Raw genomic sequence first — 14931 nt, 5'->3', positions numbered from 1 at the left:
TGGGTTTCTACTTGTCAACATTGTAGCCTTGGCCTTGTAGGCAGTAACGTTGTTGAAACGGTTCTCTGTACTCTCTGAGTGGGACTATCTGGTGTAGTGGCTGATCTGCGTCGGTTGTGCCTCTGCTTTCGAGAGGTCTTGGGCTGACTGATGACCTGAACGTTGCCGGAGTCTTCAGAGTCATCGGATATCTCTTGGGGAGAGCAGGCGGTGCTATAAATATGCATCTATATAGGTATAGGAGGGGGCAAAAAAATATATATTCTTCTCGGATTGTGAACGACCTTTGTAATCTCAACACTGACCGAGACTCTGAGTGAGACTCTGATTGAGACTGTCTGTCTAGGATGCTCCAGGTCGAAGCGCAGATTGTCACTACCTTTGTCTGGTAAGTTGGCGGTAATCAGCCGCTCGTGCTCCCCGGTAAGTGTCATGCTGCTTCTTTCATCAGATGACACTCCTGAACATGTCTGGGGTCACAGGCCGATGGACATTGGTCCAAGACGTTGACATTCGCATTTGTCAGTCGATGTGCATGTCAGCGTCCATGTTGTGAAAGACTTGAGAGATACGATACTCATGTTGTTTCATTTTTTCGAGTCCTTTACCCTCTAATGCCCAGGGAGAAGTTAGGATTATGACGTGGCCTCTTCGTTGGCACGCGAGACGATCGTCGTTTGCGTGTAGTTTCTTGATATATGCATTACGGTTAGGACCGTCAATTCCACCATAAGCATCGATAGCGAAGGAAATATAGTGGTACACTCGCTACACAACATAGTCCTTTCGCATTTTTTTTTTGGCTCGTGATTTGGTGGATATGTCATGACGTCTGGGCTTGGTCCTATGAGTCTGCCCTGGCTGCTTTAGAGAGTAGTGATTCTCTTGGTTGTGCTCTGAGCAGCAAGAGGCTTCGCTGGTGACACAGTGGCTATGTGACACACGTCTTCTCCATGCTCAGTATTCCAGGACCTCCAAGATGTAATGGTACGAATGCGAACCTTGACCGGAAGCCGTCGGTGGTCTCTTCTGCGGCGGTCAGGAAGGCCAGGAGCAGTTCCGGATGGTGAAATGTGAGAGTTAAGATGCGTCCTAAACACATCAGGGCCCACACACATGTCGAAGACAGCCCTGTAACCCAAAGGTATGAGAATCATGTAGCAGGAGACTTGCGTGGCCAGCTGTTTAGACTCGTTGATATATATAGATAAATTGCATCTTTGTCCGCCAATAATATGAGGAAAAACACTGTATTATATGAAAATTGCTGATGTCTGATTGATGAATTGTTCCTGCGCAGCGTGTCCTCGAAGTATCGTGCTGCATGCCGCCCTTATAAGGCAGACGAGGTCCTGGTTTTGGTTAGGCGAAGAGGGTATGTTCATTCATGTTCCCAATCATTAATAGACTGTGTCGAGACTGACCATGTTATCCAGGTTAGTTTTGATCAGATTCTCTCCCTTCAGACCAGGTAGGTCGCGGGAGATAATCTGTTTGCTCTTAATGGGCCAAGCTGTTTTTCAAGCGCTTCCCGTGGGAGGTCCTTGTCGACCAGACCGGTTGCACGCTTCTCCTCCTCGTCTATGTCCCACAAAGCATCAGCTGCAATGAAATAGGGGTATAAGATGTCTGCAAGGCGGGCACACTCTATCCGTAGATCAAGTCGGTCGATCTTGCGATGTAGAGCCAATCTCAGGATCAGCATCATATACATCCGATGGCAGATGTCATCTACCATGCCATAGCATTCTCGAACGCAGCAACGCCATGAGAGACACCATAAGGATGGGAAGCTGTCGTGCTGGTGTCCCATGCCTGCGACAATGTATGTTGTCCCTCCACTTCGATTGAATGACCTGATTCTGGATGAGTTCTAAGTATCGTTGTTGATGCTTTGTGATAATCTGCGTTATTTCCCTCGTCTTTACCTCTTCCAAGCAGGATATCGTCCACCTAAGTCACTTCTGTACGAAAGGTGTCGATCACTGAGTAAATTCTGAAGGGTTTGATGACTAGGTGTGAATCAAACTCTGGCAGACCTCATATCATCGCTGAACATGGACTGCATACTCTAAATATAATAAGAGACATCCTCCCACGTGGTACTCTGGAAGAACGAGCGGAAGGACTCCGCCGAATGTTGGCTTCACTAAGAAGCGTTGTGACAGTGCGGGCATTCGTTATATATATGCGAGGTAAGGGCTCGGAAATGTTTTCCAAAGCACCTATGTCTTTCTTTGGTGGTCTACTCTGTGGCGGGCCAAGTAGTCAACTTAGTATGTGCATATGCGATTGACGGATTCTTGGCAGACTTCTTGGAGACCCCATCCCGTGTCGAAGGACTGGTTGTGGGTATATATAGTTTTGGCTATCATCCATGCCGTTCCTGAAACAGATGGAACTTTGGCTGAAGTAACCGGCCTCACGGAGATCGAAAAGAATTAATCGGCAAGAAATCGCATTTTCCAACAGCCCGTGACCACGACGAAACGCAAGAGCAGGCGGTGCTTCAGGCATAGTCGTCAGCACAGCTTCCGCGAGCGTCTCATCCGGGTCAGCGCCATGTCGAAGAAGCGTCCGGAGCTGTAGTCTGTCGAGACGAGATAGGATGGATCCCTGTCCTGTATCCAAGGACATTGCTAGGCCTAGTGCAAAGAGACTCGTATATTCAAGCTTGGATAACCTGCTTAATCAAGAGCATCGCCGAGTGTTTCCTTCAGTGGCTGGAGCCACTTGCCCTCCCCGTTGTCCTCCACGACCTGCTGCAACTTGACGATCTCCAAAATCATCATAAATACGATACCGGCGTTTCTTTGGGTATCGAGAAAAGTTTCCAAATGCCTTGTTTTGAACCCTGGATTAAATATGTGCCTGCCGTGGCTTGCTGGCCATCTGTGCAAGCGGTCGATACCTGCCAACCCATCTAAAGATGTATTATAAGGTACCGAAGGGGAGAGACGATTGTAAATTTGTCTGCCACCGATACTCTTTTTGTTATATAAATTCCCTCGTCCTCTTCGTAGAGATCATGATTGACCACCATCACAATCGAATGGGCGGAGGACCAATCGACTCTCTGCGATTCTCTGACGTCTTATTTTGAGCCTTGCTTGGCGCTGGCAAGTTCCGACTTTGCAGCCTCAAGAGAGTCGGAGTGTCTCCGGCATGTCATAGCGCTCGCAAATTTCAGCCAGGTCGAGATCGGAGCTGGGTTCGATTGAAGAGAGCATTTTATCTAGCTCGAAGTGTCGAGCTATCGCGTTGATAGCTTGGTCATGCTCTATCGTGTCTCTCGAAGCAATGGCCTGGACTTCGGGAGTCTCTAATTGTTTGGCCATGAAGTTGTGAAGTTCAAGGTCTTTTCGCAAGTGAGTAGAAGGTCATGTGTCGCTATATATAGGACTTGGGGGAAGGCGACACAGTGGGGTGATTGATGGATGGGCTCTCCTTGCTTTTAGGCAACCCACTGCCAGGCAATGTTCTTCTTTCCCCTCATCGTGTGTATAGTATAGATGCCATTGGCAATTAAGGAGTTGTTGAAGTAGACATCGCTTTGTTGGTGAATAAAGGTTCTCTGAACATGTGTCTTCGGGCACGAACCTGTCCAAGTGACTGTGTCTGTATCCGTAGAAGCCAATGTTTGGTGGAGAGAATCAGGCATCTCCAGGCGAGTAGTTCGAGGTGTCCTCAGAATCACTGGGGTAGTCCCAGCCATTAGGGAATATCGTCCATGGTATTCGTGTATCAGCACGAATACCACAGCTTAGGAAATGGTTCTGAGCTTCATTGGTGGCGCTTCGCGATTTGTGTTTCAAAGCTGGCAAGCACAGGTGTATGTATCGTTGTATCATAATTTATAAAAGTTGAAGCCCAAGATAGACATATGTTGCGTCGTCCAGTACTAGAAGTTGCCGCTCTTAGTAGTTCGATTGGTGTTATAGAACTCTTTCAGGTGGCTTGCGAACTTCGGACTCACGCCGAAGCATGGGCCCTGGACACCAGAGAGCTGGCCCAATATGGCCTGGTGCAGTGACATTATATATCTTGACTTTGAGAAGGGATTCTCACTGAGCCTCAGAACATGAATTGGAGATTGTGCTTTTTGACTATTGTGGCTGTCAACGCCTTCGTCTTCGATGGCAATATTATACCCGCTTTGACAAAATATAGTGGATTCGATTTGCTTTTCACTGCCTGTGAGCCACCCAAGGCTAAGTCAGGGGTTAGCATTGATACAGACTTCATCGCATGGAATCGTTATATACTTGCCTGTTGCTTGGTGTCGAAGTTGAGGGAACATAGTAGCAGTATGTCAATCCTGGCAAATCGTTATTCTCCATCGTCTCGAATAATCTAGACTCGGTACACAGATTCCGGGTCCTGGTTGTGTGGAAGCTGTTGCCCATGCTAAGGAAGGCTGTTCTGTTGGTAGATGGGAGCTAAGGGGGCAGTCTAGCCAGTTGAATGTAGCTTGGTCTGTTCTGAATCTGAACTCGGGGTCTTGGTGAAATCGTTTGAGGGTCTCGGTAAGTTTAACCCCTCTCTGGTGCTTCTCTATCTTAAATTTCTCCTATACTATATTAGCATGTGTAGTAATATTGTGTACGTTAGGGTTATGCCTGGGTTACGGCTTCAGTCCAAGGGCATCTTGTAACGACTTACGGTTATAGCGAGGTTTTCTGGGCTTACTTTTCGCCTTGCTTAGCGCTGGAGGCCTTGGCCTTTTCAGCCTCGAGCTGTTCCTTGAGCTCGGCGTTGAGCTCGAGTTACTTTGTGAGCTCCCCCTCGGCGCAGCGCCAGCCGACGGTTGCTCCCTAGTCTCCTCGGTGGCTCTCTTGGTTACCTGTAGAGGCTGAGGAGGGCCCTGGTCTGATACGCCGGTCAGGGTATGCAGTCTTTGTGCTTATTATATATAGGTACAGGGGATAGTATAGATTTGAGAGATATTGGAGATATTGTGGAGGATAGCTCTGCTTAGCAGAGGGAAGTTACTGAGTAGATAGAAAGGGCGTGGCTAAGTAGATCGAAGAGTTATTGCTGAGGGTAGGGAGAATATGATACTAAAAGGAGAAAAAGGCTTTGTTAGAAAGAGAGAAAGCGTTCAATAGTAGACGGTGAATATGTATGCCGGCGAGGAGGGAATACGCTTGACTGTGTAGAGGGAAAGCTCTCATCATCACGTACCTTAAGCGGGACGAAAGGTGTGTTTCCCCATGTATCAGGGATGTTGACTGGGTCCGCTGGCGTGCTCGAGGCTCCAATCCCAATGAGCGTATTATCCGGGTCGTAGTGGAATGGATGGAATGATGTTGTATGGATGACATACTTGCCATCTGTCAGTCGATCCAGCTTAATTCGGTTCTTGAACTTGTCGAGGAGTTTGAGCAACCTTATATACCGCACGCGGTCTCGCTGCTGACCGAGTGCGGTATCCTCGCTCTTTTCTGACAAAAGGAGAGGGCCCAAGTTGCCCTGCAATCTGGCTTTGCTGATATGGGGAGCCTCCTTTTTAATTTGACTGTTGTAGTATGCCCAAGTCTGCTGCTTGGGACCATCAACAAACCCATGAGAAGGCCGTTTTTGTAAAACAAAGACATTGACCATACGCTCAAAGACCTCTTTGAACTGTATGGTACAGTGAGCCATATCTTCTCTCCTGCTAGGCCATAATTAGTAGATTGCTTACATGAGAAGTTCTGGAGATTATCCTCTATATGCATAGGGGTCAGGCTATAGCGTGATCTTAAATAGTAGTAGGGGCAATATAGGTAATTATTGCTAAAGATGAAGTGACTGGCTTTTAGGTTAGCCAGGATATTTAGGAAGTCTTTGGCTTTAGCTGTTATTATTTTGGCCTTTTCCTCGTTCTCGGTGGTGTATTCTGGCCACGGAAACGGGGCGGGGGAGGGTGTGTCGAACGACGTTTAAAGAACAGAAACGACATCTGGGCGAGTTAGTGTCAGATATAATACTGGAAGCGATAGGGCGTATATGTGATGATGTCAAGTTAAACTGACAGAAATCGACGACTTACCGGGGTGGAGGAGCGCCCTGATCCTGCATGCTACACAGGATCACGGCCGCTACTTCACGCTCATCCTGGATAGGGGTAGGGGCTGGTATCGTCCAGGCCATCGTGGAGAGCTCTGCTGAGCAGAGGGAGAGCGTTTTGTTGCAATGACTGAATCTCAATTCTCTTCTCTGAACGCAAGGGATCTTGGGATCGAGGGGCTTCGTTGCAGAGGTCGAATGTCTGGGATCTCCCTATGCCTTTCATCTCGTACTCATCCCTTTTCCTCGAATAGTGAAAGGAGGTTTCCAGTGTTTGTGATGAAAATGCCAAGGATACTGATCGTCGTAATTTTGAAATGAAAAACGCCTCGACGAAAGCATTGTACCATACTGGGTGATTTGAGCCACATTACCTATGTGATGAACACCGAAGCTGAGTGTCGCTCCTGGCTGAGCGACATTTTCCGCATTCCCCTTACTTTCATCTTTCACTGTTATATTATATAGCTTCCCTCCTTCTGATGCTCCACATTGTGACCGACTTGGCCATGTCTGCGTGGCGAGGGTTTTGTGTTTCTTAGGTGGTTAATGGTCAACCTGGACAGTTGGCTGAGGATCTGGTCTTGAGATGTACCTGATGGAGGATAGACCGGTGCCTTGAAAGACCCCTAAGGAATTGGAAAGGTTGCAGTTTGGCGTGAGATCCCCAAGGCGGGCAGCCAGGCTTTAACTTGACTGTGATGTGTCTTACTCTTGTGCGTCGATGTCAACCTGTAGCTCAACCAAGCTTGGCTTGGAGTTTGCGTGGAGCGGTGGTACAGCGTTCGATCGCAGGACTCCTAAGAACCAGTATGCCAAAGAAAGATGTAGTTTCCAGTGACTTTCCTTGACGAACTCACCCCTACGCGCAGCCTAATCGAGATCCTGAGAGTCTTCTTCATCTTTATGAAGCCGGTGGTCACAAATGTGACTCTGGAGAATTCTCGCTGCCCTCTTTAGCGCCACGCTCTTGTCGTTCACAACAACGGTCCCATCTTCGAGGGCGTGGAATCCGTTGGGTCCCTGGTGTGACGACAGCTTCCTCCTCCAGGGACACTTATGTCCTCAGACGAAGCATGCATGCTGGGGTAAGATGGGTCAGCAATGACTCCACTCACATTCTTAAGGAATTGTGCTCCGTGGATGGCTGGCGTGGAGCTTGAGCTGTAGATTCTTGATCCTACTGCATCGTCCTCTCCCAGATCGGCTCCCTTGATGTTGAGCTGGATCTCGCTGGCCAGTCCTCTAACCTTGGATTCGGCATCGTTTTCCTTGATGGAGGTGTTGAGTGTTCAAGAGAGTCTGCAATCCAGCGACCTCTTATCGAACGCTACCCTTGTTATATTCTTCATTGTTATACCCCATAGTACCTCTGGGCTTCGACGCTCTTGACTTGCTTGTGATAGCCAACACCGGCGTAATGTGTTCTCTTCGGAGATGCTCAGGTATGGCTTCTGACACATGGTCCGGTTGATTTATCGCTTTACATATATATAAACGACTGTGAAAGAATGAGATGGAGGAGATCCCTAGATCCGATAGTGTCTGGTGTGTCGTAAAACCCAATGTCTTGAAGCAGCTGGCCCAACACTTCCATTCTGCCTTGTCTGCTTCGGACTGGTTAACCCAGGCCGTCATCTCTGCCCGTCTCACAGTGGAAACGTGGAGAAGAGAGCATCCAAGAGCTGTTGGTAGTTTTAAGAGAGCCTCTCCCGCGTGCCACAAGACCTAATGTGATATCTGGATATTCTCGAAACATGCTGCCAACGTGGTGCTTGATAAGGATGTTAGGGCCGTGTTCCCGGAGGCTTTCGTCCTGGACTCCCCAGAATCTCTGGCTACTCCTGGGTAATCAAGATTGTTGTCATCTGACTTATCCCACAGTCATGCTGGAAGTGTTTGCGCGGGAAGAAGTATGAGGTGCAAGACCAGACCAGCAATGTGACCGATTCTGAGTCCGGAAGAGAATATCTGACGTCAATTGTTAGTACACATCGCTGAAACCTTTAGCAGGCTTACATATGATAATGTTGAACTCTGTAAGAGGCATGTCGTACTGATAAACTATGGCTGGGGTAGTGAAGAGATCACCGTTGTCCTGCAGCCTTCTACTGCTTTGCAATTCACTCGGTGAGTTCTTGGTTCCGTCGCACTTGGAAGGGGATGTCTTGATGGCCTTGAAAAATTCACCATAGTGCGCGGGGGCAGCGTTAAGCTTTGCTCATCTGTCACCGTTAGACTTGGTGTTAAGAGCAAAGAAGAGTCAGATGTGCTTACAGAGTAGACGTCTTGTCCATAGGCAGTATGACTGGACTCAGGATCAGAGTCTTCGACATTATTGTGATCGCAAGATATTTATATTACTCTGTCAGTAGGTTAGTCTAAGTCATCATAGACAAAGGTTTTCTTGTGACAAGGCTTACCTTTCCACAGCCGATGACTCGGTTTTGCGGACAGGAAGATATTTGACAGAGAAGTATAATATATGAAAAGGATCAGACTCACTGGTACGAGCTTGCCTGAAGCGAAGACAAGTACTGTAGCTCCATGGCAGAGTCCCAGGAGTCGCCTCAAGGCATCGTTGCTTCCAGTGCGAGGAACAGGTTGCCCAACGAAACGTCCATTAGACTAAGTTGTCAGTGCACAGACCTGGGCCTGAGCAGCATGTAGGTGTTCTACTATATAGTTGAGAGATAGTTGAGAAAGTTCAGAGTCCTCAGCGTTCTCAAGAGCTCTATTTATACTATTCCCAGGCCAGTTTTCATCTAGGCAGCATCTCTAACATCTTTCATTACCATAACATTCACATCACCACCAAACTCCATCTCCAACATCACCCAACTCCAAATATCCTCCATCATCACCAAACCCAAACCCCATTTTCACAATCCCCCCAAACTCCAAAAAGGTTGCCAAACTCTCTCAGCACCCAACAAGGATTCCTTCCATCCCTCCACGCGGCAACAGTCTAAATAAAGCACACATCCCCGATCATGAATGCACATACCCGTCTCAATCTCACACAACCTCTCACCCTCACCACCACAAAAGATACCAACTCACAAAACATGAAGAAAAACCCCTCACGGAAACCCGCATCGTAGTGAAACACCAGATCTGCTGTCAAAACCACGGCTCATCCTTCCCTTCCCCGACGCCATGAAACGAAACAAAAAGCCTCCTCTCCTGCGTAACCCATTTGTACCACTCTGGCGTTCAAAACACACCCTTTTTTGCCAAATAAATTGAGAAGGATCAAAAAGCTGCATTCAGTGTCGTCATCACTTGAAACTAAACCATCCAATAAACAAGCTGAAAAACATCGTGTTCTTTTTTGGCTAAACTCGTGTTTGCTGGATGAGAGGACGAGGGGGCCGCTTGTGGAGGGTCGCGTCGTGCCGTGCTGTGGGTGGTATCACGACATTGTTCAAACGCAGTCTAGAGTAGAGTGCTTACTCAACTCAAGGAGACGATTCGATTGATGGATTGTTTGTGCCTCTTCGCTTGGACGACCCGTGTTTGGACAACAGCTCCAAGGCATATTCCACGACATGGCCTGTCAGTCACAGTTGAGACACACGCACGCAAGATGGATGGATGGGTTATTTTAATTCTTTTTTGTTATTATTTTTGCTTTGCTTTGCTTTGCTTCACTCATCTCCTCGTCACCAAGGTTTTGTTTACCAAGGCCGGAGAGCTGTCCAAGTTTTGACAGCCATTAATATCGTCCCCTCATCCTCCGCCAGTTTCCATACCAAGTACGCCAATGAAGCAATCCCTCCATGATACATACATACATAAACACACATGATTGTACACACTCATCCCCCTCCCCTTTGTGACATGTTCTCCCTTGATTTCAAATCCATCAAATCAACCCATTACTTGCTTGCGTCTGCAATGTCCGGGGATAAATGTTTGTAATGTGCGCTGTGCTGTGCTGTGCTGTACTGGCTGTCTTGTGTTTGTGCATTGCATCCTTGTGGTAGGTTGCCAATGTCGTGCACTCCAGTTTCCTGGCGGGGAAAGCAAAAATGTAAAAAGTGAAAAAAGGCAAATCCAACTCCTGCCAGCTAGAGCTGCGGACATGCCCTGTCCTGCTCTGCTCTGCTCACTGTTCTTTGTTTTTGTACCCCAGGTCCAGGTTCCGTCTAAACTTTTTTGTCTTCTCGATTCGCTTTGCTTTTCGAATATCCAGGTTTCCCTCTGTTCAACGCCCTGCACTTCCCATTATGTACACTTTCTAAACAATAAACAATAATGTGCAAGCCTCCTCCCCACGGAGAAGGCTAAGGCCGTATGTTGTGCCGTCGTGGCTATATCGGGATCGGTGTCCCAAAAAAAGAAAAAGGAATGACATGAGTCGGGGTATCTCTGTAAAAAAATAGTGCAAAATAGGACATGAAAGAAGTAGAAACGCCAGCAACCCCATGATAGCTGGCTTTATCGTCCAACGACTTCTAGTTTACTCTAGTCGTCATCGTCATGACAGTCATTAAATTGGTCGTTGATCCCGTGGCCCAGTTCGTGTTTGCCGGAGGGGACCATTATTTTCGCAGGCCGACTTTGCCTGCGAGGTTCTTCCAGAATCGTGCTCCCTTGCGCTCTTCGCTGTGCGTCCGTAGCATCACCTCGTCTCGTTGCATGGGTCCTACAATGTCTTCGTCGCCTCGGGAGGGGAACTTGCCATCCGCATCCACTAGTCGGGGAATTGCGCTGGGCAGTCCATCCTCAAGGCGCTTCCATTGCATACCCGCAAAGACATCGTCCATGGGAGGTGGTCGACCAAGGATGGAGCCGCCGCTATTGGCTCGTGCTCGTCCACGGCCACGGCTGCGGCTTCGTGAGGCGCTTGTTGAACCAGGAGCAGAGCTGGTAGCTTGCACAATCTCCGACATGAGTCCGTCATGGGTTGACCTCCATCGCCTCTCGATGCCGGCCCATTTGGCCTCAGTAAGAGCGTAGATTTTGCTGGTTTCGCCGTAGTTCTCGCCAGTGCGCACCAAGTGCTTGGTGTAGTTACATCGTGCTGCGTCCCAATCGTTGCGCAACTGCTGAAGGGCCTCCATGTTCACAGTCTCGGGTTGATAAGGCTGCGGTGTGATGGTGAAGTTGGCGTGACCAAGGCGATCCGACCACTCATCGTGTTCCTGCAGGATCGAAGGGAGAGGGATTGGAACTTCAGGACTGTTGGAACCAAATCGGAAGGACGACACTGAAGGCTTTGTGCTCAGAGAAGGTCTAGGGAACTGTGTCGCAGAAGGGACCGGTGACGGTACTTCGGTAGTCGCAGATGGTGGTGCAATAGTCGGTGATTGTAGAGGTGACTCAGGCGGCGGGCCGCTCAATGGGCTGGTCATCAGAGGAGGCAATAGAGGGGTGGTAGCCAGTCCTCGTTCTCGCTCGAGGTCGGCTTGCTTGACAAGGGCTTGCGCTTTCTCAATGTCGATAGGCGCGGGAATGTTGATGCTCTCGGTGCTGCCATAGTAGGATACTGCCGGGGTGGGAAGTCCAGTGTTTTCCAACATGCGCTCCTGTCCAGGTCGGCTGGGTGCAGACATGGACGACGATCGACTAGAAGGACCTCCAGATAGCACAACGCTCTCCAAGCTGAGCTCTGTGCTAGGTGAGAGCATCGGGTTGCCCCTGCGGGTGTTGGGGTTCCAGCGCGTGAGACTAGGGAAACGGGCGCCAATTCGTGACGTTAGTCCAGCAAAGGGTGACTCGCTGCCGGATCGCTTCTTGCGGGATTGCTCGTCCACGGGGGTGTCACCGTCACTCAAGAAACCCATGTCGTAGTCGATATCATAGTCGCGGACAATGTCTCCATGGAACATGACATCTTCGGAGCTATTTCGGGGCTCACACAGGTTGTCGCCTACACGTGAAGGGTATGGGTTAGTAACTCGACGATCACCAAGACGAAGACAGCAGGCCAAGCACGATTTCCCGGAAGATACGACAGCCTGGCCAGGCGGACAAGACATACACAAACAGTCATAGAGACTAAACTGGTCCGAAGGGGCAAGACTATAACGGTCGCTGTTCTCTGTGTTGTCTGTGACGGTGGTGTTGTGTTCAGGTTCCAAAGGCTCTTCTTGAACATCGGGCAATGACCGCATTGGGGGTTTTGTGTGGACCGACTGAGTGGGCGATACAGGAGTGTCGTTCAATTGCGGTGGGAGATCGAGAGAAGAAGTCGAGCTCGACATTCGAAAGTGACCCTTTCCAGGGGAGAAAGTCGGGGTGATTGGAGAGGTGATGTCGGAGGAGGACGAGTTTGTTGTGTAGTAGATGTAGGAGAGGTCGGTGTCGGGGCTAACTTGCTGTACCTCCCACATACGGCGCTGGCGCTCCTCTACCAACTGCGGCAGAAGCAGCGGCTTGAGCCTTGGCGACATGATGTCGGCCTGGACGGTCGAGGCCGTTATGATTGCGAAGTTGTCGAAAAGACGAACGACTGCGTTTCCTGTCTATTGTGTTGTTGTTGTTTTGTTTTAGGTGTTGGTGGGAGAAAAACAGAAGAAGAAGGAAAACAAAGAAAGTTGGAGGGATGCCTCGGAGGTGGATGTTGATAGAGGCAGTGACACAGCAGCCCAGTTGGGTTAGCCTGGTGTAGTCTTTTTGGGAGCTAAGGTAGTGGCTAGGTAAGTCGCTGTCTGTCTGTCGGGCCAAGTGGCGGCGGATCCGGGGACCGGGGGTGCTTCTCTCTTTTTTCCCTTCCCACTGACACTGAGACCGGGGTGGGATCCAATTCTTGCTTGGGAGGGAGGGTATGGATGTGGATGGGGCAGGTGAACAAGACAAGGGTGTAGAAAGCCAAAGCAAGGCGGGTCTTTCTCAAGCCCAAGCCTGAACAGACTGTCTCTCTCTCTCTCTAGACCCTCCTCTCACAACTTTTTCCCTCTTCTCTGCGTCTGAGCGGAACAAAAATTGGTGGGGTACCGTTGGGTAGGAGTCAACAAGGAGACGGTTCCCGGACGGTGGATTTTTTACCTGCTCCAAGTGGGCTGTGTCCGGCAGAGACTACCTAACCTCTAGGGCGGGCGGGGACTGACTCTGGTGGTTGACTCTCTGACTCTTGTTTTCTTGTTGATGTTTGGGGTGGTTGAAAAAAACAAACGATTTCTGGTTGCCGGTTGCTTTTTTGGCTTTAGCTCGTCGTTTCAGAGGTCGTGGTTGGCTGTCCTCGTGAGGGCGGGTGTGTGACTCGTATCAAGTGATATCGATGTTTGGCTGTATCAGATTGTATTCAATGACGACAGATGGACGTCGGCAAATGTTGGTGTTTGATCAAATAAGGAGTCGACGAGGGAAAGAAAGAGATCATACGGGCAAGACAGTTGTTTATTTAGTATCTCAAAGGTGGGAGGAGGTTTATGCATGGGGTGATTGACTGCTGATGAGTTCTTGGACGTCTGTCTCTCTGTGTATGCGAGCGACTCTTGACTGTCTGGGCGGCGGCTGGGCAGGGCTAGGACCACTTCGCGGGTAGGGCACAGCACAGCGCAGCATAGCACAGCACAGCACAGCACAGAGCAATGACAGGGCCTTGCGGATGAAGTCAGTGGATGTAACTGAGAACAAGCGCTCGGTCGTCCACGTGTTATTGAACCGAGGATTGGGCGCGACTACATATCAAGTGTTGGCCGTCTGCTCAGAACCGCGGCTGTATCTTTAATGTGATAAGGTGTTATCGCGGCGTCGTACTCTATGTATAAGATATGCGTATGTAATGTAATGTCATGTCATGTAATGTATGTACATTTGTCTATAGGTGGTGGAGGGTGAGGTGATGCCGTGCGGCGGACTTGATGACCGGTGAGGTGGCTCTCATCTTCGGTACAGAGTCGTTCCGTTGTGCCTCTCTTTCAATGATCCCTCTCTAACTGCATAATGGAGTCTGTAATGACAGGCGGTGATGGATTAACTCTACCCGACGTTGCGTTCTTAACATGCAGTGCAGTCTTAGAGCTGCGTATACCTCTTGTTCGTCTGCAGGGATGAAAGGGTTGGCTGACGTTCAGGCTCTGGGGCACGGAAGCGGGGGAGAGAGCCCTGACGAAACGCTGCTGTGCTTCTCTTCGCGCGGCTGGTGGTAATTGTTTCTTCTGCTGCAACCCTCGACAAGGATTCAGTCTGTGACGTGGGAAAATAAGGTGATGAGGAGATGAATCCAGGGAATTCACTGGTTCAGAGACTGGCAGATGTTCAAAACCTGCTTGTCCTGCTGTGAGACCGTACAGCAGCTTACAGTGGACGCTTACAGCACGTACAGTCCAGTATTTTACAGACTTTTTTTCCCTTCCTTACAGAGGGCTTCAGGGAAGTGGGGCCTTGTTTCCCCGGTGGACTTCCAGTGGGGGACGAGGTTGGGTCAAAAGCCTGAGCAAAGAGGTTCAATGAAACAGCAAGGGCTTACAGTGGCTGGGGGTTTATTCAGAGCGGGAGAGTCGGGATGCGCAGGGGGAATGATGAGGCTGTCTTGTCTATGTTGTGTACATGATCGACACAAACGGCAGCCCGAAACAATCACATTGATATTGTCGTTATAGGCAGACGAAACAATGGCGGCAGCACATGCACGGGCAGAGAAGAGCCTAACCTTGAACTTTGACCTAACTTTGAGTCAAACGCAAACGCAAACTGCAATAGCAGGACCGTACGAACGATATTCGATTGGGGGGAACCGCATGGACCCTGAAAGCGACAACAAACCAGAGCAGAGAGCAGAGCAGAGCCAGCCAAACACACTCAGACACAGTATCCATCCATGACCCAGAGACTTTGAGTTGGTTACAGGGGTCTTCCCTTGGACAATTGCTAATCGATGACGGTGCAAAAGTCAATTCAGAGTTTGTGTTTGCTCATAAGCACTTT

The 14931-nt window shown here is 49.4% G+C and overlaps 4 protein-coding genes across 4 annotated transcripts; all 4 read right to left on the bottom strand.

Moving 5' to 3' along the window:
* Positions 1-3140: 3140 nt before the first annotated feature.
* Positions 3141-3715, bottom strand: FSUBG_6277 (uncharacterized protein; the record flags this gene model as incomplete). Its single annotated transcript, XM_036684458.1, has 2 exons — positions 3141-3358; positions 3601-3715. The coding sequence occupies 2 exons, from the start codon at positions 3713-3715 to the stop codon at positions 3141-3143; spliced, it is 333 nt and encodes a 110-aa protein (XP_036538149.1).
* A 1367-nt stretch (positions 3716-5082) lies between these two features.
* Positions 5083-6135, bottom strand: FSUBG_6276 (uncharacterized protein; the record flags this gene model as incomplete). The annotated part of the gene is made up of 2 exons (XM_036684457.1): positions 5083-5656; positions 6035-6135. The coding sequence occupies 2 exons, from the start codon at positions 6133-6135 to the stop codon at positions 5083-5085; spliced, it is 675 nt and encodes a 224-aa protein (XP_036538148.1).
* A 789-nt stretch (positions 6136-6924) lies between these two features.
* Positions 6925-8600, bottom strand: FSUBG_6275 (uncharacterized protein; the record flags this gene model as incomplete). The annotated part of the gene is made up of 6 exons (XM_036684456.1): positions 6925-7074; positions 7170-7322; positions 7934-8022; positions 8071-8266; positions 8329-8359; positions 8557-8600. The coding sequence occupies 6 exons, from the start codon at positions 8598-8600 to the stop codon at positions 6925-6927; spliced, it is 663 nt and encodes a 220-aa protein (XP_036538147.1).
* Positions 8601-10598: 1998 nt separating this feature from the next.
* FSUBG_6274 (uncharacterized protein) lies at positions 10599-12452 on the bottom strand (the record flags this gene model as incomplete). The annotated part of the gene is made up of 1 exon (XM_036684455.1): positions 10599-12452. One exon carries the CDS (start codon positions 12450-12452, stop codon positions 10599-10601), a length of 1854 nt encoding a protein of 617 aa, XP_036538146.1.
* Between the last annotated feature and the right edge of the window lie 2479 nt (positions 12453-14931).

Source organism: Fusarium subglutinans (assembly GCF_013396075.1).
Source record: "Fusarium subglutinans strain NRRL 66333 chromosome Unknown NRRL66333_c0000065, whole genome shotgun sequence".
NCBI lineage: Eukaryota > Fungi > Ascomycota > Sordariomycetes > Hypocreales > Nectriaceae > Fusarium > Fusarium subglutinans.
The sequence above is the reverse complement of the archived record's forward strand: the minus strand, read 5'-3'. Positions and strand labels throughout refer to the sequence as shown.